General features: G+C 52.1%; 3 protein-coding genes across 3 annotated transcripts in view; 2 read left to right on the top strand and 1 right to left on the bottom strand.

The window, feature by feature from the left end:
* GALNS (galactosamine (N-acetyl)-6-sulfatase) overlaps window positions 1-1,968 on the top strand; it is a 36,995-nt gene extending 35,027 nt beyond the window's left edge. The window contains exon 15 of the transcript XR_004900118.1: window positions 1,957-1,968. The gene's annotated coding sequence lies outside the window, so the exon portion shown is untranslated. The remainder of the gene's footprint in view (window positions 1-1,956) is intronic.
* APRT (adenine phosphoribosyltransferase) lies at window positions 851-3,667 on the top strand. Its single transcript, XM_028501866.2, has 5 exons — window positions 851-993; window positions 1,157-1,263; window positions 2,377-2,510; window positions 2,759-2,837; window positions 3,025-3,667. The coding sequence occupies exons 1-5, from the start codon at window positions 914-916 to the stop codon at window positions 3,165-3,167; spliced, it is 543 nt and encodes a 180-aa protein (XP_028357667.1). The 5' UTR covers window positions 851-913; the 3' UTR covers window positions 3,168-3,667.
* A 363-nt stretch (window positions 3,668-4,030) lies between these two features.
* CDT1 (chromatin licensing and DNA replication factor 1) lies at window positions 4,031-9,048 on the bottom strand. Its single transcript, XM_036012399.1, has 10 exons — window positions 8,344-9,048; window positions 7,685-7,805; window positions 7,458-7,612; window positions 6,677-6,874; window positions 6,445-6,590; window positions 6,191-6,291; window positions 5,546-5,734; window positions 5,127-5,267; window positions 4,852-5,053; window positions 4,031-4,424 (listed from the first exon to the last, which is right to left on the bottom strand). Exons 1-10 carry the CDS (start codon window positions 8,589-8,591, stop codon window positions 4,261-4,263), a joined length of 1,665 nt encoding a protein of 554 aa, XP_035868292.1. The 5' UTR covers window positions 8,592-9,048; the 3' UTR covers window positions 4,031-4,260.
* Window positions 9,049-24,137: the final 15,089 nt, after the last annotated feature.

Raw genomic sequence — 24,137 nt, 5'->3', positions numbered from 1 at the left:
ATTAAAGTGCCAAAGGTTAAAGAGAACCTTTAAAGCAGCAAGAGAAAAGCAGTTACTTACTTACTTACAAGGGAACTCCCATAAGACTGTCAGCTGATTTCTCAACAGAAACTTTGCAGGCCAGAAAGAAATGCAAGAAATATTCAAAATGATGAAAAGCAAGGACCTACAGCCAAGATTATAATACTCAGCAAAGCTATCATTTAGAACAGAAGAACAGATAAAGAGCTTCCCAGACAAGCAAAAGCTAAAGCAGTTTATCACCACCAAACCAATATTACATGAAATATTCAAAAGTCTTTTTTTTTAAGGAGAGGGGGAAAAGATAACAAATGTGAATAAAATGGCAATAAATACATATCTATCAACAATTGAACCTAAGAGTTAAAAATAAATGAACAAGCAGAACACATACTCATACAGAGAACATTTTGACCATTGTCAAATGGGAGGGTGTTGGGGGAACAAGTGAAGGAATTTAGAAGTACAAATAGGCAGTTTCAGAATACTCATGGGCATGTAAAGTACAGCCAAGCCCCAGTCAATAATATTCTAATAACTATGTATGATGTCAGATGGGTATGAGATTTGTTGGGCTGTTATATAATGTCTAATCACAGGGGTGTACACCTGAAACTAGTATAATATTGTATGTCAACTATAACTGAAAAATAAAAAGTGATTTTAAAGTTTAAAAAAAGCTATAAAAATACGTAAAGGCAGGTCTTAAAACCTAAAACCAAAGGCACGTAAGATTCCAACAAATACGGAACTTCCTACAGGAGCCAGCGAGCCCCGCCCCCTGGTGTCCAGACCAGACCAACTTTCCCTCCAAGCAGACGCCAGTTCCCCTCGCGCTTATCCGCCCTGCGCAGGCGCAGCCCTCCGCCCCAGGACACGTGCGGAAGCAGCAATGGCGGACCCTCAGCTGCAGCTGGTGGCACGGCGCATCCGCAGCTTCCCCGACTTCCCGATCCCGGGCGTGCTGTTTAGGTGCTTGCAGGCGGGCGCGGGTGGGCCCCCTGAGACCAGGCAACCTGAGGGCCCCGCTGGGCGTTGGGCGGGTTGTCCGGGTGCCGTGGATCCTCCCCAGGGTACCGCCGCCTGCACACCGGGACCCATTCCCAAAGTTACCAGGCCTGTGTTTGCGCACCAGGGACATTAGTCCCCTCCTGAAGGACCCGGACTCCTTCCGCGCTTCCATCAGCCTCCTGACCAAACACCTGAAGAAGACCCACGGGGGCAAGATCGACTACATTGTAGGCAAGTGGAGGGTCCGGGGCGGGGCTCCTGTCCTACTGGGATCAGGAGGTGAAGGGGTTACTGGATTTGGGCCAAGCCCCAGTAGGCGGGTTGTGTGGGGTTCCTTTCCCCTAAGCCAAGCAGAAAGAGGAAGGGGCGGCTCCACCTCTGCTCGGGGGAGGTCTTTGGTGGGGCTTCCTCAGGGGACCCGCCTGCAGGGTACTTAGGTACTAACTCTGGCGTGGGCTATAAGGATAGGCCCCCACTACTTCGCAGCCTTACGAGGTGTAACAGGCCCCTCCAGCTCCCTGGAGAATGGCCTCTGCTGGGTGGGTGCTGCCTTGCGGGCTGTGGGGCAGGAGGACAGCCCTCCCGGATGCCCACCCAGTTCCTGGTCTCCAGCTCCAGGGATTATCTCTAGGGAGTGTCTAAACCAAAATACACTGGGCTGGCTGGGCATGCTCTCTTGTTCCCCTTCTACAAGCACGTATTGAGCACTCACCCTGTGCCAGGCCCTGGACCCAGTGTGGGGCCTCCAGAAGGGAGCAGAGGAGATCAGGGAGGACCCCGGGGTCTTATCTCCCTGTGGGAGCCCCACCGGTGACCCTCCCATGGAACCCACCTGCCTTGAGGACACAGCACTGCTGTTCCCTCTTCACTTGGGTGTGCCCCCTAAAGGATTCTCTGAGAAGCCCTCTCTCACCCCACTCTCAGCACACTGTGAGAGACAGCTTGTCACTGCCTCTCCTGGAGAAGCTTCTGGGGCAGACACTGCTGTTAAAGACAAGAGTACTGTGCTGAACGTGTTTCGTAGTTACTACCAGCCCCATTAGAGATACAGCTGAGCTTTGGAAAAGAGGTCAGGTGACTTCCCCAGGGTCACTTGGTTATTTACTCAACAATGTAGGATGGACTTAGTCCCTGGTCCCAGCTTCTCTAACGTTCCACTCTCCAGCACCCAGCAGTCCGTGCATTTTAGGTCAGCTTTTTCTAAATGGATGGATGTCACTGGCCTTTTAGCGGGCACCAACAAGGTCAGGCACCCGAAGTCACTGGGGCGACTTCTTGTCATTACCCAGCCCTGACCAGTGGGAACCCTCAGCTGCCTCCCAATACCTTGGCTCTCTCCAACAGGCCTGGACTCCCGGGGCTTTCTGTTTGGCCCCTCCCTGGCCCAGGAACTTGGCTTGGGCTGCGTGCTCATCCGAAAGCGAGGAAAGCTGCCTGGCCCCACAGTGTCCGCCTCCTACACACTGGAATATGGGAAGGTGAGAGGGCAGGGGGCTGCTGCCATGGACCTTCCATTCCAAAAGGGAAAGGTGTAGAATCAAGGAGAGCTGCCACAGTTGGAGTGGACATTGGAGCTCAGACAGGCTGACACACTGGGCCAGGTTCACACAGCCAGGTGTGTTGAAATTGGGACCCAGGAGGCAGCCCGCCCCCCGTCAGCTCCTGGGCTCCGCACACCAAGGCCATTCTCAGATGTGTCGACCACACGCCTGCTTCCCATCCACAGGCTGACCTGGAAATCCAGAAAGACGCCCTGGAACCAGGGCAGAAGGTGGTAGTCGTGGATGATCTGCTGGCCACTGGCGGTGAGGGTCTCTCCAAGTTCGTGGGGGTGGAGGTGGCTTGCTGTGAGAACTGGACTAGATCCTTGACACTAGTTCATCTGCCTGCCAGAAGGGAAGCCGGTTGCAATGCCAGCTCCTTCCTCCCCCAACCCCCGGGGTGGCCTAGGCCATGTGGGGATCTCACTCTGCTCCTCTCCCGCCCTACCAGGAACCATGTGTGCAGCCTGTGAGCTGCTGGGCCAGCTGCGGGCTGAGGTGTTGGAGTGTGTGAGCTTGGTGGAGCTGACGTCACTGAAGGGCAGGGAGAAGCTAGGGGCTGTGCCCTTTTTCTCCCTCCTGCAGTATGAGTGACTCAATACCCTGCCCACGCCAACTAGGAAAAGAAGAGGTCCGGCCTCCACTGCCTGCCAGCAGGCACCCACAGCCCACCTGGACTTCATCTAGCACCCAGGGACCTTCCTGTGGGTTCTGGAAGTACAAAGGCCTGGAGCCCGTAGCCCAGAGCAAAGCCAAGCCCAGGCTGCTCAGGTTCATTTACGGTGAAATAAGAACATGTATGACCAACTTTACTAGAGTGGTGTTCTTCAGTGCCCAGGATGGGATGTGGGCCTCAGGACTGGGAGGGGTGCAGGGACCCTGTGGCTGGCCTGAGTATGCATGTGCATGCTTTCAGAGCATTTACAGCAATTTACGGTTCTCACCTCTAGTAGGGGAGCAGGCTAATGTAGGAAGCAGGTGCTGCTCAAATTGGCTTGGTTGCCCATTGCTGCATCAGAAGATGCAAATTCAGTGGCTTAAAACTTTAGAAGTCCTTTGTATAAAATGGCATATTATTTATGCCTCAGCCAGTATTGTTTGGTTGAAGTGTCCCATAACCAAAAGGTGGGTTCGATCCCCAGTCCAGGCATGTACTAGAGGCAACTAATCAATGGCTGTCTCTCACATGGATACTTCTCTCCCTCTCTTGAGCAATGAAAAAAATGTCCTTAAGCAAGGATTTAAAAAAAATAGCACAGTATTTACATATAACCTCTGCACTAAATAGTTGTTATACTCTACGAGAGAATAGACTCATCTGTACATGTTCAGTCTGGCCTCAGGATCCCTCCATGGGTCTGGGGGAGGGGGTTATTCTGCCAACCACACTGCCCAAACCTACTCTGGTAGGCACTGAAGCCACCCTACACCTGTACGCCATGCAGCGAAAGACAAAGCCTAGTGAAACCAGTTTAATGACAGCATACTATGTGAGGTGGGCACACCACCCACACTGGCCAGAGAATTCCCCCAGGCCCTGCAGCCAGAGCCCAGCTAAACCTCTGACACTCATAGGGACTCGGGAATGGGAGAACAAAGTGCATTACATTCTTCGAGAATAAAACAGGCATCTGGGGCCTGGCCGGACCTTGAGCTCACATGTGTGTTTAGTGCACAGCCATCAAGTTCACAGCACCTCCTCAGCACGGGTAAGGCGAGCCAGCCGTTCAGTGACACCTGCCAGGTCAGCAGCCTTATCCAGCTTGACATATGTGTCTGTGCGGATGTGGTGCAGGCTAAGCCAGTCTGGCAGCAGCTCATACAGGAGCTGCACGTGTTTCTCCATCTCCCCTGCAGAGAGAGGAGGCCTGTGAGCACATCTATAAGAGGGTGCACACAGGTGCTGCTCCCAGTGTCCTCCCCCCAGAAGGACTAGGGTTAGGGCAGTGACTGTACAACTTTCTCAAGGAGGTGGCTCTCCCACCGGGCCTGTCACATGTCCCAGCCCTCCAAGACGCTAAAGCAGACATATCCTGAAGCTCTGGGACCAGAAGCCTCAAGGGGAGAGGGTGGTCTCCTGGGACCTCAAGGGCAAAGGCCAGGTTTGCAAGGTAGAGGCTGCCTCAAGAGGCTACAAGGTTAAAGTGACCAGGTGGAGACTCGGGAGATGACCTCAAGGGCGCTGTGCCCAGTCAGTGCACACAAGTGTGTAGAGAATGGTTCCCACCCTCAACTGGGACTCAGGGACACAGGGATTGGCTCCTGCTCCTGCACGCACCTGGGCTCATGGCCACGTGGTAGCTGCTCACCATCCTGGCACAGGCCACCTCCATAGTGAGCGCTGGCTTGCGCTCGGACACAAAGATGCTACGCAGCACCCGGGCCAGCTCAGGCAGCCTCTCAAGCCGCTGCAACCTCGGCTCCTGCTCTGGACGCCGTGTCATCTGTGCCAGCTGCTTCTGCATCTCCTTGGCCCGGATCTGCATTGGGCATGGGGAGTGGTCAGTGGACAGCTGGCCCCACTGCCCCCATCCCTGGATCCCAGACACTCACCCGCTCCAACAGGTCCTGGGACACCCCCTTCAGGGGAGCAGGTGGAGTGGGCGGCGGGGTGGCTGGCAGGGCTGGGCTGGTGGACAGAGGGCTGCTGGGCTCAGCTGTGCGCAGGGCCAAGTCACTCAGGGCCTTCTCCATCTGAAGCAGGTCAGAGAGGAGAGCTCAGGAGAGGCCTCTCCTGGCCCAGCCACAGAGGAGGCCCCTCACACCCTATTTGTGTGGACCCCCTGCCCACAAGGCCCTCTTATGTCCAGCCCAAGTTTACCCCAGAATACCAAGAGACCTGTGCTGGGCACCCCAGGGTAAAACCTGCCAGTGGGCAGCACTCTGAACACAGCAAGGGCACATCCTACTACCATTGAGGCCCATGTGGGGGGTCAGGCTACCCCACCCTGGGGGAGAGGGTCCAGCCCCACCCTGGGTGACATCAGGCTGCGGGCTCGGGCCAGCACGTCCTGAGCGGTGGCCAGCTTCTCAGTGGTGGGTGGCTGGGGCAGCTCAGCAGGCTCGATGTCAGGCACTTCATCCACGTTGAAGCGGGGGTGCCAGCGTGTCAGCTGGTCCTCGGGCACCACCATGGGGGGGCTCAGGGAGGCCAGGAATACCTGTCCAAATAAGGGGGGCACAAGATGACCCTAGGCTCATCTGGCTGGGGTGTAGCAGGGCTGTCCTGGTTTCCATTCCCAGCTGGGCACCCTCAGGCATGAGTAGAGGACCCACCAGTACCCACTGAAGTTACTACAAAACATCTAAGCCTTGAAACGGCATCTCTGAGCTCCCTGCTCCTGTGTTCAGGGCAGCCTGCCTCCCTCAGCTGGGAGCCAGGGCCAGGGTCCCCATTCAGCCCACGCCCACCCCATCCATGAGAGGACGGCCCAGTGGTAAAGAGGAGAGCTCGAGAACACCGCCTCTCAGGCGGGCCCATCTGCTGCTGGGTAACATGGGGCTCTGACAACAGGACAGAACAAGCACTGGCGGAGGGTCGGAGCACAAGGCTCGGCACAGAGGAGATAACTCATACAGCTACGGCTGAGCTAGTCACCTCAGGGCTGCCGGCTCACCCTGTGGTGCTCGCGGACGCGCTCCACCAGATTCTGGCTGAAGACCTGTCGTCGCTGCAGAAGGTGTGAGGCTGTGAGCTGGGTGGCTGTGCTGCCATCCTCTGCAGGAAGAATCCAAGCCTGAGCCCCCTGGGCCAGGCCCGCCCAGTCGCCAAGCCCCACAACCATGGGTCTCAGACCACGGGCCCCGTGCCCAATATCTCACGCCCATGCTCAAAACTGCAGTGTCACAGGTGTGCCCACAGCACACTCACCCTGGTCTAACAGTGGCTCAATGGTGAGCTGGTAATCAGACCTCTTGACATCATCCTTGAACGTGGGAACATTGCGCTCCTGACGGAAGCGGTAGGAAGCAGGATACACGGTTTTGATCTGGCCCACATTGCGCTCCTCAAAGCGCCTGTGAGATGAGGGGGCCACAAGTCAGAGAGCTGGTCCGCCTCTACTGCATGACATGACCCTTACCCTCCCAGGGACCCCACTCACTTGCGCATCATATCCTGGACACCCTTCTTGACCTTGGCAAAGGTCACAGTCTCCAAGCGGTTGTAGAGCATGCCCACAATGGTGTCCATACTGCGAAACATCTCAGCCAACACCTGGTACTTATAGGGCAGCACAAGGCCAGGAGGCCCTGGCTGGGCCAGGGCATGGAAGCGCTGATAGGCAGGTGCCTTTTCTTCACTGCCAGGAATGAAGCCAGGCATTGAGAGAAGCATCAGACCCACACCCCCTCCAGGACCCAAGGGCTGGCAAAGCAGCTGGGGATACCCCAGAGCTGGGGCTTACAAAACTGCCCCCACGACACACTGCATACCACATTATAAATTCCTTGTATGCCCAGCTCCCCATGACAAGCACTATAAGGGATGGAATCAGAAAAGGGTGGCTTCCAACCCAGCTCTGCCATGTCCTGCCCTGTTACCTAGGGAGGTCCCTGGCCACCCCCAGCCATGGTTTCCTTATCTCTAAGACACACATGATGACCACAGGAACTGGGGAGAACAGACATAAAGACAGGACTCAATAACAGCTGGCAGTCAACATCATTCGAAATTCACAAGGGCCCACTGAGGCAGGAATTGAAGCCCTCTTACAGATGAAAGAGGTAGGGAGCTAGTGACTGGCACCCCTGGGGTCTGAGTGCCCTATGGACTGTGCTGGCTCTTTTACATAGCAGCCCCAGCCCTGTCCACCCCTACCCCTACCAGGCCTCCCACCAGCCTACCCTTTCCTGGGGTGCCTGACCACCCAAATTAAAACTCACCTTGGCCTGGATGAGTGCCCATCGGCCTCCAGCGCGCCGGGTTCCCCAGCATCATTCCTCTGGGCACTTGCCTTCAGCTCCTGGACCCGTGCGCCCAGCTCCCGGGCCCGCTTCAGGCACGACTTGATTTCTGAGAAGGTGATTTTTGAGGGGACCTATAGACACAGGGTGCTGTCAGCCAGTCAGTCACCCATGCCCACCCCCAGCCCTTTGTCCAGCCGCCTCACCTCGTCCTCCTGGGGTGCCAGTCTGGGCAGTTGATCTGCTGAGAGGGCAACCTTCTTTGTCTTCTTGCTCACAGAGGAGTGCTCCGGGGAGCTAGGGGCCTCTGCAGAGCCAGGGCCAGGGGGACCTGGGACCTGGCGGAAAGGGACCTGGGGGAAAGGACCCCATAGGTGAATGAATAACAAGACTCTGTGGGGTGCTGGCTCTACACAAAGAGAATTTTCTGCTGCCCTCAGTCTGGCCTCTTAGAAGCATCTCCATTAAGGGAAGGACCTGGCCCACCCACCTGTTTGTTCTTTTCATGAGAGTTACAGGGCTTGATCCCCAAGCCAGCCGCAGATGGGCCTGGTATTTACCAGCCCGCTCAGCTCTGGCCCTCCCCAGCATTCGTCAGATCCGCCAGCTCAAAACTGCTTCCCTATCATTCAAGTCCTCTCCAAAGCGAACCCTTACGGTGGCCCCAGTACGCCGGCCTGGCGGCTCGGACTTAGGTCCTGCAATGACTCCCAGTCTGTTCTCTCGCCCAGACCAATTCCCAGTCCTCTCACTTGGTGCCTCGGTGTACACCCCTGGTCCGCGTCCTCCCTCCAGGGTGTATCTCTGCAGAAGCTCTCCGCGTCCTGCCACCCTCCCCGCACCGCCCCGGTCTCCTTGCACCCTCACCACATCCGCGGTCAACTTCAGCTTCCTGCGTGCGGGCGGCGCGGGTTCGTCGCGCGTGGGCTCGTTGCACGCGGGATCGTCGGGCAGGCGGGCGCGCTTGCGCCTGCCGCCCGAGCTGGGAACCCGGACGTGGGGCACGTTCTTGGCGGAGCTCGGGGTGCCCCAAGTCGGCTTGGTACGCGACAACGTGGCTCGGGGTCCCGGGCGGCGGTGCGCAAAGAAGTCAGTGAGGCGGCGCTGAGCCATGACGAGGATGAGACCCGGTCCGGGAACGGGAACAGGGCAGGGGAAGCCAGACAGCGGGAACGGAGAAGCAGGAGAGACAGCAGGGAACGGAAGTGAAGACGCGCTTTGCTCCGATTCTCCCGCCACTCGTGGCCCCGCCCCCTACGCGGGCGGAACCATGAGCGTGGGGGTGGATGGGAAATGGACGCGTCCAGGCCCCGGCGCTTGAGCGCTCTCTGGATTTGCGGACCCTGCGCACGGATCTCAGTGCTGCTCTTTTTGTGGGTTCGCTGGTCTTCCGCTTTTCAGGTTCTCCGTGGAGTCTGCGTGGGATGGCGCGATTGGACTTGGATACCAAGCCAGTGCAGTATGGGAATACGATACAGTGTGTTTCATAGGAAAATGCTACGCCATTTGCAGCTTAAGTTTAATTATATTACAATAAAACTAACTGCGCTGCGCAGGGGCGCTGGGCTAGGTGTCCGGGCGTCACCCGACTGTACACGTGACCTAGCTGCGCACGTGACGAGAGCGGGGCGCCCCGTTTACTCCTTGGCGCTTCCTTAGCACAACCAGGGCTCTGTGCGCGGGTACTATAGACAAGGAAAGTCAGGTCCAGATCGTAGGCGACTTCTCCAAGGTCCCCCCACCTGGAGAGTGAACTTGGCGGGGGGGGGGGGGGGGGGGGGGGGAAACAATCCGAAAGAAAAAATGTTCTGGAATTAGAAACATTAAAACACAGAATTATATACTGTTTTATTCTTTTTATTTTTTTTTAGAATTGTATACTTTTTAAAGAGTGAACTCTATCATGGGAATTATAGCTCGTTTGTTTTTATTTTAAAGAGTTTCTGTGAAGTTAGCCGAGTTTAAAAGAAGTGTTCTTAAAACCCAAAGCTTAGTTTGGATGACTTGAGAGCCTGATGGCAGATAAGCAAATCCCAATGCCTCTGTGATTCCAATCACAGAAAAATGCCGTTCCTCCGGTCCTGAAGTGGGCCTACAGATCTGAGAGAAAAAGAAATCACAGGTGTTGCCTTTGGGAAGGGTAAGGGCTGAGAAAGGGGCTTTACTTTCTCAAGTTTTCTGTAAAAAGCATGAATTGTGCCTATTAAAAAAGAAGTTTAACAGAAATACCAGGTGATGCCATTGGTGCTTGCAAAACGATAAGAATGAAAGTCGGAGGTTGATGAAACAGTTGGGTGAAGCATCACATTTCCTATATGTACAAAGGGTGGCAGCGACTAGCACCTTGGTTTGTAAACAGCCAGTGGCAAAGTATTAGCAGAACAGAAAGCAGTGTGGAAGGTTGTGGCCAGCATGTTTAAGGCCATGTCTTTGTTAAAGTTTTGTTTTGGTATGTGTGCTGTGGGCCATCACTTAAAATTTATTTCTTAAAACAGCGGTAGGCGGGTGGAGACAGGAGCTGACCTGAGTCGAAGTGGAGCACTCCCAGTGAAGCCTACTGTTCGGTAAAGAGGGAAAGCTTGCGTGATTCTAGACCTGTAACGGGAGCATAATCTCTTGACTCACACCTGATCATCAGGAGAAAGAGAGTTATCTACTCGCCCAGTACATGGTGGCTCCCCACTCTGTCTCACATTTAGAAAATAAAGAAGCACCTGTTATTGGAAAGGTAAAGGCAGCTGGATCTAACTGCAAGAGGTATGTCAATTCCGGCTGCTGGCACTTGGGCCCTGCCCCTGCCCTCTGTAGATAAGCTGATGGTCAGGATGTGACCAGTAGGCCTCCTCAGGGCTTCCAAAATGCTGAGCAGTCTCCAACATTTCATTTGTCTTGCTACCTGCCCACCCACAAAGTGGTGGAACCACAGAGTTCTTTCCTGGGCTCATGCCATCCCAGTGCTGTGCGAAGCAGTTGGAGGCAGGTCCCAGGGTTGTAAGAAATGCAGGAGACCCCCTGAAGAGGTGACTCCCTTCCCACCTGACCACCATACAGCTGTGTGACGGGCATGCACAGCCAGGCACATCCACCTTAAGGGGACTCCTGGGAAGGAAAGAGTCAGGCACAACATTGCAGTCATTTTGGCCAGCCCCAGGGCTAGAGCCTGGAGGCAGGAGTGGGCCCTAGCAGCCCCAAATGGCTCTGAGGATGAGCTGAATCCTGGAAGGACCATCCAAGGGGTCTTGTAGATCTAGAACGTGAATGTAAAATGAGTCTGTCTCATGTGGGATGAGGGGCCAGAAACGTTAGCACTCTGGGGACCTAACAGTGTGGTCTGCATTGACCCCTCGTGATCAGCCAGCAGGAAGGGGGCATGCCACACATCAGGGGCCTCGGTCCCCTCTCCAGTGCTATGGCCAGGATCTGTGCCCAGACACGGGGTCTGGCTGGGCCACTGTTACCCCTAGGGAGTAAGCCTTTTGGGGGCAGCACCTTCTCAAAACTTTCCTACCCACCAACAATGGAATGCAAAGTGTATGACAACCCCTCACCCCCAAAGAGAGGTACAAAGCCAGCCAGGCAGATCCTTCCCTGGGACCTGAGATTCTGGAGCTAGAATCACCTCTCTGTCTTGTTTGATTTCAAGAAGTGAGATGGAGTAGGGTGACAACGTCTACCATGTGTGTCTCCAAACACAGAAGAGTGTGGTTCTATTCCATAGTGCCAACACACAGTAGAAAAGCCAGTGAATGAAGAATTAGTGCTGTGCCTTGCTTTAACTCATTTCTGGCACATAGCAGGCACCCAAATATATGGTGAATATGTGGCCCCAGAGAAGGTGCACTGGTCCTCTACTGCTGCATGGCAAATCTCCCCAAACTTAGCAGCTTAAAATAATCCTGTTACGTTGCACAGCTTATGTGGGTCAGAAATGCCAGGGTAGCTTGGCTAGATGGTTCTGACTCAGGGTCTCATGTTGCTGCAGTCAGATGGCAGCTGGGGCTGGAGACGCCTGGGATGCTCCCTCCCTCAAGTGTGGCACATGGGAAGAGTGCGGCACCCGGGGCTGGAAGAGTGGGGACTGTGTGGGCCTCTTCTCTGTCCCCCACTTCATCCCCACCCCCATGGGTCTCCCCTCCTGGTGTTCAGCATGGCACCCTCAGGGTAGCTCTGGGTTCCCCAGGTGAGACAGTGAGACAGCATGCAGGTTGCATTCCCCCCCCACACACACACACTTTTATTCAAAGCCAGTCAAATTTAGCATTGGGGGCTTGTATACCAACTTCAGTGACACTGACAGTATCAGGTTCTGGTAACCCACTACCATCAGACCAGCCAGGCTGTATACCTTTTTTTTTTTTAACCTTTTTTTTAAAAAGATTTTATGTATTTATTTTTAGAGAGGGAAGGGAGGGAGAAAGAGAGACAGAGAAACATCAATGTGTGGTTGCTAGGGGCCGTGGCCTACAACCCAGGCATGTGCCCTGACTGGGAATCAAACCTGCGATATTTTGGTTTGCAGCCCGCGCTCAATCCACTGAGTTACACCAGCCAGGCAGGCTGTATACCTTTTTATGGCTGAACCTTGGAAGTCCTTCAGCGCCACTTCTGCCCCTCCTGAGATGGAGGGGTTGCACAGGTCCACCCAGGCTCCAGGGGAGGGAATGTAGGCCTCGTCTCTTGATGGAGCAAGGCCCCGTCACATTGCAGGAAGAGCAGTCTGGCGGTGAGGTAGTGAGCTCCAGCAGTGAAGTTCCACCAGGATGGGATCCGAGCACTGAATGTTGACTGCCAAAACGCAAATGCTTCCTGTGCACCCAGCATGGTCCTAAGAACTTTACATATATTGTCACGCCTGATTCGCAAAAGCCACCTGGGATATGGATTCTACAAATATGCTCATTTCACGGGTGAGGAAATTGAGACTAGAGAGGTTGAGCCACTTGTTTCTGACCACACAGCCTGCAAGTAGCAGAGCTGAGATTCAGGCCCCACCTGGCAGGGCCACTTCTCTGGGCTACGCAGGTGGTCCCCGTCCTGGACTGTAACGGCTTGGGTCTTCCCCCGACCAGCTCCCGGAAAGCTCATCAACTTCATTTCTTTGCCAGCAGGGTCTGTGCTGGAACTGGCATATGGTTGATACTCAGTAGTTGTAGGATGACCTAAACTGTTGACACACAGTTTGGCCTGGAGGACTGTCATGGTCTCTGGTTTGCTTTTCCTGCAGAGTTCTGCAGCCCCATTGTTGGTGTTGCATCAGTAAGCAGCTAAACCTTAAAGACCTAGGGAATCTTACGCTTCTCACTCTGTTTCTGCACCCTAGTCTCAGCCCACGTCCTCTCCCATCTGGACATCCACAGTCGCTCTCCACCGTGTCCCTGTGGCCACCTGGCTTGGCTCAACCCTAAATTAGAGAATCTATAGTTTTAGAGTTTACTGAGGTGTCAGTATTCCGACATACAATATACACACAGGAATAGTTCACAGTCTTTATTTGCATGCCCCCAGAAGCAGACCCTGACTCAAGGATTTGGGAGCAAGTCAATTATTTGGGAGATGGTCCCAGAAAGGAGGCACTGGAGAAGTGAGGCAGGGAAGGGCCAATATGCGGTGAGTTCCTGAACAGATGATCACCTAGGGCGACGGCTGAGGATGCTGGGGCTTCCTTTCTTCAGGATCTCTGGAGGATGCTGTAGAACACTCTCAGCATCATCTCAGCTGGGACTAAGGAAGCTGGGTGTTTGTGCACAGACTCTGTCCTCGCTGGGTGGGGGCTGCTCCCAGGGGCCTTAGCCAGCCCTTCATGCCTACACTTTGCAGGTCCGGGCTGCTCCACCTTTATGCAGAGAGACATGGGAAGCCGTTCTCATGAAGGGAAACTGCTTACAAGTCACCCTCAGGTTACTCCTTGAAGGAACTGGGGTGCACTACCATGAGTGCCTGCTACACTTACAGACAGTGTGAGTAAACGCAGAAGCATGTCTGTACAGTTGAGCAGTTCTCAAAGTGCACCCCTGAGGTCAAAACTGTTTTCATAGCCTTGGCCAGTGTGGCTCAGTTGGTTGAGTCTCATCCCACAAAGTGAAAGGTCACCGGTTTGATTCCTGGTCAGGGCACATGCCTGGGTTGCAGGCTTGGTCCCCTGTCGGGGTATGTGTGAGAGGCAACTATCTCACATTAATGTTTCTCTCCCTTTCCCCCTCCCTTCCTCTCTCTCTAAAAAATAAATATTTTTTTTAAAAAACTGCTTTCATAAACTTACTGAAAAGAATGTCCTAATTATCTGGAGAGGTTACTGGAATACTTTCCCCTGTTCCAGCTACTTCCTGTGTGAGGCCAGATTTCCTTCATACTCTTTGACCAGAACAGCTCATCACAGTCATGAGCTGCAATGTGGAGCAGCTGTGAGAATCCAGCTGTCTCCTACGAGGCCAGACATTAAGGAGATTGGCAACAAATAATTGAATGCCACTCTTTTCACTAAAAGTTTTGGCTTAGAAAATACAATTTGTATTCATAAAAAATGTTATGGGTTTATTGTTATTTTTAATGACTTACTATGTAAATGTGTTTTTTTAGTTTTATTTTAATCATTGTTCAAGTACAGTTTTCTCTCCTTTATTCCCATCCCAGCCTACCCACTCCTTTCTCCCCACCTCCCTCCCATTTCCACCCCCCCCTAGTTTTTGTCCATGTGCCCCTTATATTTGTTCCTGTAAACCCTTCCCCTTTTCCCCTGACATTCCCCTGAAATTCCCTCCCCTCTCCCCTCTGGTCACTATCAACCTGTTCTCTATTTCAGTGTCCTTGGCTATACTTGTTTGTTTTGTTGTTTAGGTTCCTGTTAAAGGTGAGATCACATGGTATTTGTCTTTCACTGCCTGGCTTATTTCCCTTAGCATAATGCTTTCCAGCTCCATCCATGCTGTTGCAAAGGGTAGGAGCTCCTTCTTTCTTTCTGCTTCATAGAATTCCACTGTGTAAATGTACCATAGTTTTTCAATCCATTCATTTACTGATGGGCGTCTACGTTGCTTCCAGCACTTGTCTATTGTAAATCGTGCTGCTATGAACATTGGGGTGCATAGGTTCTTTTGGATTGGTGTTTCAGTGTTCTTAGGATATAGTCCCAGCAGTGGAATTGCTGGGTCAAAAGGCACATCCATTTTTAGTTTTCTGAGGAAGTTCCATACTGTTTTCCATAGTAGTTGTACCAGTCTGCAATCCCACCAACAGCACACCAGCGTCCCCTTTTCTCCACAACCTCTCCAACACTTGTTGTTTGTTGCTTTGTTTATGATGGCCATTCTGACTGGTGTGAAGTGGTATCTCATTGTGGTTTTAATTTGCATCTCTCTGATGACTAGCGATATTGAACATCGTTTCATGCGTCTTTGGATCCTCTGGATGTCCTCCTTGGAGAAGTGTCTGTTCAAGTCCTTTGCCCATTTTTTAATTGGGTTGCTTCTCTTCTTAGAGTGGAGTCATGTAAGTTCTTTATATATTTTGGAGATTAAACCCTTGTCTGAGGTATCATTGGCAAATATGTTTTCTCATTCAGTTGGTTCTCTTTTTATTTTAATACTGTTTTCCTTAGCCATGCAGAAGCTTTTTATTTTGGTGAGATCCCATTTGTTTATTCTTTCCTTTATGTCCCTTGCTCTAGGGGACATGTCAGTAAAAATGTTTCTGTGTGAAATATCTGAGATTTTCCTGCCTATGTTCTCCTCTAGGACTTTAATGGTGTCACAGTTTATATTTAAATATTTTATCCACCTTGAATTTATTTTTGTGTAAGGTGTAAGTTGGTGCTTGAGTTTCATTTTTCTCGCATGTAGCTGTCCAGTTCTCCCAGCACCATTTGTTGAAGAGGCTATTTTTACTCCATTTTATGTTGCTGCCCCCTTTGTTAAATATTAATTGACCATAGAGATTTGGGTTTATTTCTGGGCTCTCTGTTCTGTTCCATTGGTCCATGTGCCTGTTTTTATGCCAGTACCAGGCTGTTTTATTACACTGGCCTTGCAATATAGTTTAGTATCAGGTATTGTGATCCCTTCTATTTTACTCTTCTTTCTCAAAATTGCAGCAGCTATTTGGGGTCATTTATGGTTCCATATAAGTTTCTGAAATGTTTGTTCTATATCTGTGAAGTATGCCATTGGTACTTTAATGGGTATTGCATTGAATGTGTAAATTGCTTTGGGTAGTATGGACATTTTGATGATGTTAATTATTCCAACCCATGAACATGGTACCTGCTTCCATTTGTTTGTGTCTTCCTTGATTTCTTTCTTCAGTGTTATGTAGTTTTCTGAATACAGGTCTTTTACCTCTTTGGTTAGGTTTATTCCTAGGTATTTTATTTTTCTTTTTGCTATATCAAATGGGACTTTTTTCTTGATTTCTGCTTCTGCTGTTTCATTGTTGGTATACAAAAATGCCCTTGATTTCTGGATATTGACTTTATATCCTGCTGTTTTTCCAAATTCATTTATTAGGTCAAGCAGTTTTTTTTGCCTATTAAACAAAGTCTATAGGATTTTCTATGTACACTGTCATGTCATCTGCAAACAGTGACAGTTTTATTTCCTCCTTTCCTATTTGGATTCCTTTTATTTCCTTTTCTTGTCTGATCAATGTGGCTAAAACTTCCAATACTATATTGAATAGAAGTGGTGAACATGGACATCTTTGTCTTGTTCTGATCTTAGTGGAAAAGATTTTAGTTTTTGCCCATGAGTATGATGTTGGCTATAGGTCTCTCATTATGGCCTTTATCAAGTTGAGGAATGCTCCCTCTATTCCCACTGTGCTGAGTGTTTTTATCATAAATGGGTACTGTATTTTATCAAATGCTTTTTCTGCATCTATTGATATGATCATGTGATTTTTGTCTTTGCTTTTGTTTATGTGATGTATTACATTTACTGATTTGTGAATATTGAACCATCCTTGCATCCCTGGGATGAATGCCACTTGGTCATGGTGTATGATCTTTTTAATGTATTGTTGGATGTGGTTTGCCAATATTTTGTTGAGGATTTTAGCATCTATATTCATCAGTGATATTGGCCTGAAGTTTTCTTTCTTTGTTGTGTCTTTGTCTGGTTTTGGGATTAGGATGATGCTGGCCTCATAAAAAGAGTTTGGGAGTCTTCCACATTTTGGATTTCTTGGAATTGTCTGTGAAGGATAAGGGTTAGCTCTTCCTTAAATGCTTTGTAGAATTCCCCTGTGAAACCATCTGGTCCAAGGCTTTTGTGTATCCACAGTTTTTTTTATTACTGCTTCAATTTAATTTGCTGTTTTTTGTCTGCTTCTTCTTCATTGAGTTTTGGAAGATTATATTTTTGTAGAAATTTGTCCATTTCACCTAGGTTTTCAAATTTCTTGGCATACAGTTCTTCATAGTAATTTCTTACAATCCTTTGTATTTCTGCGGTATTAGTTATAATCTTTCCTCTTTTATTTCTGATTGTGTTTATTTGGGTCTTCTCTCTTTTTTTCTTGATGAGTCTGCTTAAAGGCTTGTTGATTTTGTTTATCTTTTCAAAGAAGCAGCTCCTGGATTCATTGATCCTTAGAATTGTGCTTTTAGTCTCTATGTCATTTAATTCTGCTCTGATCTTGGTTATTTCCTTCCTTCTACTTACTCTGGGCTGTCTTTGTTGTTGTTCCTCGAATTCTTGTATACATAGGTTGGTTGTTTGTTTGAAATGTTTCTATCTTTTTTAGTTACACCTGTATCACTATGAACTTCCCTCTCAGGACTGCTTTCTGTGTGTCCCATAAGTTTTGGGTTGTTGTGAGTTCATTTTCATTTGTTTCCAGAAACTTTTTGATTTCTTCCTTAATTTCATTCTTGACCCATTCATTGTTTAATAGCATGCTATTTAATCTCCATGATTTTGAGTGTTTTGGGTTTTTTTCCTTGGGGTTGGTTTCTAGTTTCAGTCCCTTGTGATCTGAGAAAATGCTTGGTATGATTTCAATTTTCTTGAATTTGTTGAGGCTTGTAAATGTTTTTAAGTGTTAATTTTCATTTCAAATATGAGAAATATTGATAGATATAACCCACATCAACAAAAGCCCTGAGGGGTCCTCAGTAATTTCTAGGAGTGTATGACCCATGGGGAGAAGAGGGTCTGACTCTGACTTGTAATGAGGGGAGGAGTATGGGCCAAGTCTGGGACCTGCAGTCAAATCACCCAAGTGGGATCTGTGAGACTCTGCAAAGGTGGGTTGCGCCTCTCTGAGCCTCAGTCTTCCGATCTGTAACAAGGGGTGATAGTGATACTACTTGGCTCATAAGGAGCTTATGAGAATCAAATGCGGGTAAAGTGGTTAGCACAATGCTGGGGCCACAGTCACATCACCATCATTATCATCACCACCACCACCATCACAGTCATCAGCACTATTGTCATCCCCGTCACCATCATCTCCGTCACCACCATCATCACCATTTCAACCACGCTCCCCAAAATGGTTCGAGTTGCAGTAGGTTCTGAGTTTGGACCTCAGCCATGCCTGACCTTCCCTACCATCCCCAGAGGTCACCCCAGCCTGAGTCCTGCCCTGTCAGTTTGCTACCCAGCATACACATGGCGAGCATGGCTGCTCCTCAACTGCTCTGACCTGCTGCCATAACAGCAACCACACACGGGTGTGCAGTGCCTTACAGTTTTCAAAGCAATTTCACAAAACAAGAACTGCTGACCTCTTTGGAGGTGTGCTGTGTGCAGACCCCATTGCCATAACTGGAATGCCTTATTTGCCTCACCCTCAAAGTGAAGGTACACGTGGGTGAAGAAACCGAGACTCACAGGGCACAGAGCTGGTGCACCAGGGAGCTGGTTCTGAGCCCTGACCTCTGCCTCTCAGTCAGCCACTCTCCCTTTCCCAAGAGACCAGACAGGAGCCAAAGACTAATGGTGGAATGCAGGCTTTCAGGGACCCCTGTGCCCTGCAGAGAGCCTGTCATCTACAGCCACGAGGGAACTTTTTAAGGTCTTGGCTTGTAATTCAAAGTCCACGGCCGAGTCTGGAGGCAGCTTTCACCCTCATTGAGGGTGTTTGGGTCTCAGCCAGGATCGATGTGCACTTGTCTCACTGCCCCGCCACACAACTTTGGAATCCATTACGGAAGGGACAAAGAGAGTGGACAAGCTGCTGCTGCCCATAAACTGAGTGACCCTGGAATTCTTTCCTCCTCAAGCCTCAGTCTTCCCATCTGTACCAGAGGACCTCAACCGAAACTGCTCTCAGCAGGGCTGGCTGCTGGGAAAGTGAGCTAAGCTTCTAATTCCCACACGGTAATGACAAACCCCTCACCGCATACTGGGTTTCAGAGAGGATCCGGGAGGGAGAGGGCGCTCTGGGCGTTGGTCCACATGTGAACATCTGGAGCAGCACTGTCCAGTAGACATGGAGTGGGAGCTACAAGTGTCACTTGAAAACTTATAGTAGCCATATTTTAAAAAATAAAAAGAATCAGGGGACATAATTTTTTTACACCATTACATTCAAAGTGTTATTTCAACAAGTAATCAATATAAATTTCATTAATGAGTTATTCCACATTCTTTTGCTCGCCAGCATCACAACCGTTATAATCATGGCTAAGTACCATCACTACCACTAATCATACAAATGTAGTGTGTACTTTACACTTGCAGCAAATCTCAGTTTGGAGCACGTTCATTAAAATACTTGATCTTTATTTAGATTTCATGAAATTCACAGCTGGAAAAGTAGACTCGCACGTCCAAGTTGTTCTAAATAGACTTAGAAGTTTTCCAATAACTGCATAGGGTGTTTAAAATTAATTAAAAATAAGTGCAAGCGCAAGCCCAGTTCCCTGCTCGGGTCAACAGGGGCAAACCAGGTCTGCCCTCCCGGGTCCGCGGGGACTGCATGCAAGTACAACGGACAATCGAGGACCCTTCCACTCGTGGGCGCCCACGACCAGGCAGCCAGCCACACGAAAAAGACGGTGCCAGGGTCCTAGAGCGCCAGTAAGGCACCCTTGGCAGCCAGAAACACTTGGGGACTCCAGCCCCGGGTCCGCACAAGAACGCGAGAGCTGGCTTGAGGCCGGGGCCTGGTGCTGTCAATCAGTCAGTCACGCGGTTGCAAAAGTGGGAGGTATGGGGCCGGGCTTAACTCTCAGGTTACGCGGGGTCAAACAGGAGGGGCGTGAGGGGGAAGGGGACCAGTACTGTCCACGCAGCGGATCCCGCGGCTCTCTGCAATGTGGGGCGGGGCTTAGCGCCTGAAAGGGCGGGGCCTTCTGGCTGGCTCAGGGCCACGCCAGCGAGGGGCGTGGCTGAAGGCGGGGCAAGTCTGAGGGCAGATGAAGGCTCCTGAGTGCGGACTCCACAGATAGGGTCCACAGGCTGGCCCTGCGGGCGCCGGCTACAGGGGTTACCAGGGCCATTCTGGGTCACTGCAGCCCTAGGGTCCTGCCAGATCTGGCTAGGCTGCAGGCACCTCCTGTCCTGATACCTGTTGCGCTCCAACGCACTTAGTGTGCTGGGGGATGGCCCCTCCGTTGGAAGGCGTCCTCCGCAGTTATAAGAATCCATGGAAGAATACCTGGAACTACAAGAACAACCTAAGAAGCACGGCTCAGGCCAAGCCTGAACCCGAGGACTGTGTCCCAGAGGAAGGCCAGAACCACCAGAGCCTCTGCCAAGCCACTAGATTCTTAACCCCTCCCACAGAGAAGGTGGGCATCTGCCCTTCCAACGGCAGCCGTCATTGACTATTGTCGCAGTCAATGGACTGCTCTTGAGGGACCTGTAAGTGCCCCTCATTTAACAACGACTTTGAAGGCCCTGTCACAAGCCACTCCTGTGCAGCATGCGTTAGATATGTCCTGCATGTGTTAGATATGGCCCGGCAGTGGGAGGCCATTGTCCACCCAGCAGTGTTCATTGAGCTCCCAGTACATGGCAAAGCCCCAAGTGTCTGCGTACAGGAGGGGAAAGGCCAGACCTTGGAGCTTTGGAAGTTGAAGGGATGGCATAACTGTGCAGCTGGGGAGGAACGGTCACCAGACCACAGTGGAGTTGGAACTTCCTCGTAAGGCTGGTGGGGAGGGAAGGCGAGCAGGCCTCTGGGAGGAATTCTTGGCATGCTGGTTGCGAAGCACTGTGCTAAGAGGTGTGTGAAACTCCCCATTGCTCCTTGAGCCTGCAGAGCATCCAGGCGCTGGGTGCACTTAGAGCAGGGGTGTCAAACTCATTTTCACCCGAGGCCACGTCAGCTTCGAGGTTGCCTTCAAAGGGCTGAATGTAACTTGAGGACTGTATAAGTGTAACTACTCCTTAACTAGGGGCAAGGAGCTCCGTGCTGCTGGTGCCACCAGGTAGAAACAAGGCCAGATAAAACAAGGTGGAGGGCTGGATTCGACCCTCGGGCCTTAGGTTTGCCACCTGTGACTTCTCACTGGAAAGGCCAATTCAGATAGCAATTGATCCTGCATGTGGAGGGGTCTGGGTGGTTTTCTCTCTGTAAGAGGACCAGGACGCTTTCCCAGTAAGCCTCATCTGTGCAGTTAGTTCCCGCCGCCACCATGCTGAAGTTGTAAGGGGGCCACTCAGCTTGCAGGCACTTGTTACTATGTTGCATAGATTACTTCGAGTGTCCCCATGACTTCCACAATGAAAGACTAGGTAGGTGCTGAAGCCAGTAAAGACTCAGAGGAACCAGAGAGGGTCTCCTAGTGAGGGAGCAGTCAGTGTGTCTGTGGGGAACACAGCCCTCGAGTGGGGGTGGGACCAGGGGCTCCCAGCTATGGGCTCTGCCCTGTCCTCAGACCAACTACTGCTGGGGCTGCCCTGGAAATCACACATGTGTGTTCTTAGTGGAGGACTCTCCTCACCAGAGAGTGGAGCCCCAGACAAGGCCTGGTGTAGGAATTCCCTAGGGCAGTGCTTCAGGGAGCTCATCAGGGGCTCGGGGAGCAAGGCAGGCGGAGAGAGCCAGTGGCAGACTTGTCTGAACACAAAGTTGATGGCTCAGTGGCACATGACCTTCCCCTCAAAAGTCCAGTAGATCACCTTTCAGGACTCTCCAGGGGAGAAAGGTGAAGAGTTTATCCACTGACTTCCATGGATCGAAGGTCAGCTTTGCTCCCCTTCTGCACTGTGCATGTGTGGACATAGTCAGGGTCGAGGGCCATGGACTCTGGGCAGAAGGGGGGGCAAGAAGGTGCATGGGAGGGGCACTATCAGGGTCGGGGGTACTCCGTGACTGTTGTCTGTTGCCACCTTGAGCTGGTTGCTTGGCAGCTGCTGTCAGTGGTCAGTCCTCTGCAATGGCATCTGATAAAGGCACTGACCTTACACTCATTCTGGATAGCTGGGTGGCCCTTCTATTTTCGGGTGCTGTGCTGGCCCTAGGGGTGTAGCGTCACCTCAGGCAGAGCCCCAGGAAGCCCCCATCTCATGGCTACAAGTAACCACACCCTGAGAGGTCAGGGCTGTCAAAGAGAGGTGACCACCTGGGCGGGCAGGAGGGCTGGCGGAGGAGAGACTTCCGGGTGTTCCAGAAGAGTGAGGAGGAGTCCGCTGCGGGGGCAGGGGGAATGGCACTTCCAGTGGAGTGGGACAGAGTGGGGCCCTGCAGGCTCCCAGCAGCCCCCATGTGGTTGGGGCAGGTGCAAAGGCAATGGAGAAACGTGGCTGGTGGCCAGGGTGCTGGAGCAGGGCACCAAGACCCTGTGGGTGATCCAGGCTGTCAAAAACCCTGACAAGAGGAGTGCAGTGGTCAGGTTCCCAGTGCCCAGAGGCTCACGGCCCCCTGTCTCCCTCTGCTGCCCTAGTTAGTGCCCCTGGGCCCGGGAAGTCACTATTCCACCTGCTTTTCCTCAGCCGTCACTGTCCACCTCTGCCCGCTGTCCACCTGGCAAGGGGTGCTTTCCCTTCCCTCGGCAAGCAGGTGACATCCACAAGCAGGTGACATCCACAAGCAGGCGTCCAACACAAGCAGGAGCCAGCAGTCAACACCTCACCAGTGTTGGGCCGGGACAGGCAACAGGCGGGAACCTGAAAAGTGCTTGGGCTGGAGGGTGCGGGGTTCATTGGTTAAAACCTCCGTGGGGAGCTTCCTGCATGCGAGCAACATGCAGGGTGAGCCCCGCCTTCCCCGTCCACCACCAGCTGATCCAGCCAGTCCAAGCCCAGGAGTAGGAGCAGGTTGAGGGCCAGGTCCTGGGGGTGTATCTCTTTCAGCTCTGACCAGGCCCCCTGCATAGTGGGCCCCGATTTGAGGGTGGGCAGGTCGGTCGGCAAGGCCAGAGGAGCTAGCATCTGATGAAGGCTGGAGAGTGGGCAGGCCTTTGATGAGTGGGCATTTGAACCCCCTACCCGGCACCCAGCCTCAGCCTGACAACGCCTGCCTTGACCTGGTTGGGAAGGCATGGTGGCTGAGGCTGCCCAGCCTTGACTAGCCCGTCTGCTGCTCTGCCTGGGGTGGGCTGGTGGATCCATCAGAGTGCTGTTCTGGGGGCGGTGAGATTTCCAAGTTTTGCGCCAAGACCAGAGTGAAGAAGAGCGTTTTGAAGTTGGGCCAGCCTCCTGCTGTTGAGAAATATTCTTCTTCCCACCCACGCCCTCAGCACCTGGCTTGACCTGGCAGAGTGGATTCCAGAAGAAATTAATCCTTTGCACAGAGTGGCCCCAGTCCCCCAAGGCGGCCTGGGCCTCGCCCGTGGCAGGGCCTCCCAGCCGGAGCCCTCACTCTCGCACCCCCAGGATCTGGCAGAGGGTGGGCAGGTTGACTGCCCTTGAGCCAGGCATTCCCCTTTCCTGAGCTCAGCTTTTTCACCTGACATACACCCGTTCGGTCTTATTTGTTTTTTCTTAAAGATTTTATTAATTTATTTTTAGAGAGAGGGAAAGGGAGAACGAAGGAGAGGGAGAGAAACACTGAGGTGAGAGAGAAACATTCATTGGTTGCCTCTCCATGCCCTGACAGGGGCCCGAACCCACAACCCAGGCACGTGCCCTGACCGGAAATCAAACTGGTGGCCTTTTGCTTTGTGAGAATGATGTCCAACCAACTGAGCCACACCGGTCAGGGCTGGCTTATTTCCTGTAAAACCAGTGGTGCTCTTTTGACCCTGGCCCCCAGGCCCTGGTGGGTGATGGCCCACCTCACTCTCAAGTGCTTTCCTGTCTGCCCTGGGCACGGCCTTGGGGAGGAGCAGCGCCCAGCCCACCCTGAGGAATGCTGAGCTGGAGGGAGCCCCAGTCTTGCCAACAAGGATTTCCCTGTGGTTCCACTCCAGCATCAACCTGATCCTTCTCTTCTTCATTCCCCTGCTTCGTTCACGTTTGGATGGCAGGCATTTTGTACAGCCCTCACCCCCGAGTCCGAATGGTGGAAATGATCCCACTTCACAGGGAAAGCCCGTGGTCTTCTGGCACTGAGAGCCACACTTCAGGCCACTCTCTCAGCCAGCCTGGCCTCGGTGCTCTGCGGCTCCATGCCACGTCCTCATCTTCGCCCTGTCCCCACTGCTCCAGAGACAGTCGTCCCTCTGAGCTGAGCCTTCTCGGGCACAACTGGAGAGGCCCCAGGTGCTGGTGTGGGTCAGGCAACAGGCGGCTGGGCGGAGCCCTGTCTTAGCTGTGTGTCCCCTCTCTGAAG

Source organism: Phyllostomus discolor, chromosome 12 (genome assembly GCF_004126475.2).
Source record: "Phyllostomus discolor isolate MPI-MPIP mPhyDis1 chromosome 12, mPhyDis1.pri.v3, whole genome shotgun sequence".
NCBI lineage: Eukaryota > Metazoa > Chordata > Mammalia > Chiroptera > Phyllostomidae > Phyllostomus > Phyllostomus discolor.
The sequence above is the reverse complement of the archived record's forward strand: the minus strand, read 5'-3'. Positions and strand labels throughout refer to the sequence as shown.

Coding starts and splice junctions, on each gene's coding strand:
- APRT (XM_028501866.2), top strand. CDS start 914: ATGGCGGACCCTCAGCTGCAGCTGGTGGCACGGCGCATCCGCAGCTTC. Junction 994..1,156: donor ATCCCGGGCGTGCTGTTTAG/GTGCTTGCAGGC, acceptor TTTGCGCACCAG/GGACATTAGTCCCCTCCTGA. Junction 2,838..3,024: donor TGATCTGCTGGCCACTGGCG/GTGAGGGTCTCT, acceptor CCGCCCTACCAG/GAACCATGTGTGCAGCCTGT.
- CDT1 (XM_036012399.1), bottom strand. CDS start 8,591: ATGGCTCAGCGCCGCCTCACTGACTTCTTTGCGCACCGCCGCCCGGGA. Junction 6,875..7,457: donor GGGCACTCATCCAGGCCAAG/GTGAGTTTTAAT, acceptor CATTCCTGGCAG/TGAAGAAAAGGCACCTGCCT. Junction 5,268..5,545: donor GCAGCCTGATGTCACCCAGG/GTGGGGCTGGAC, acceptor GACCTGCTTCAG/ATGGAGAAGGCCCTGAGTGA.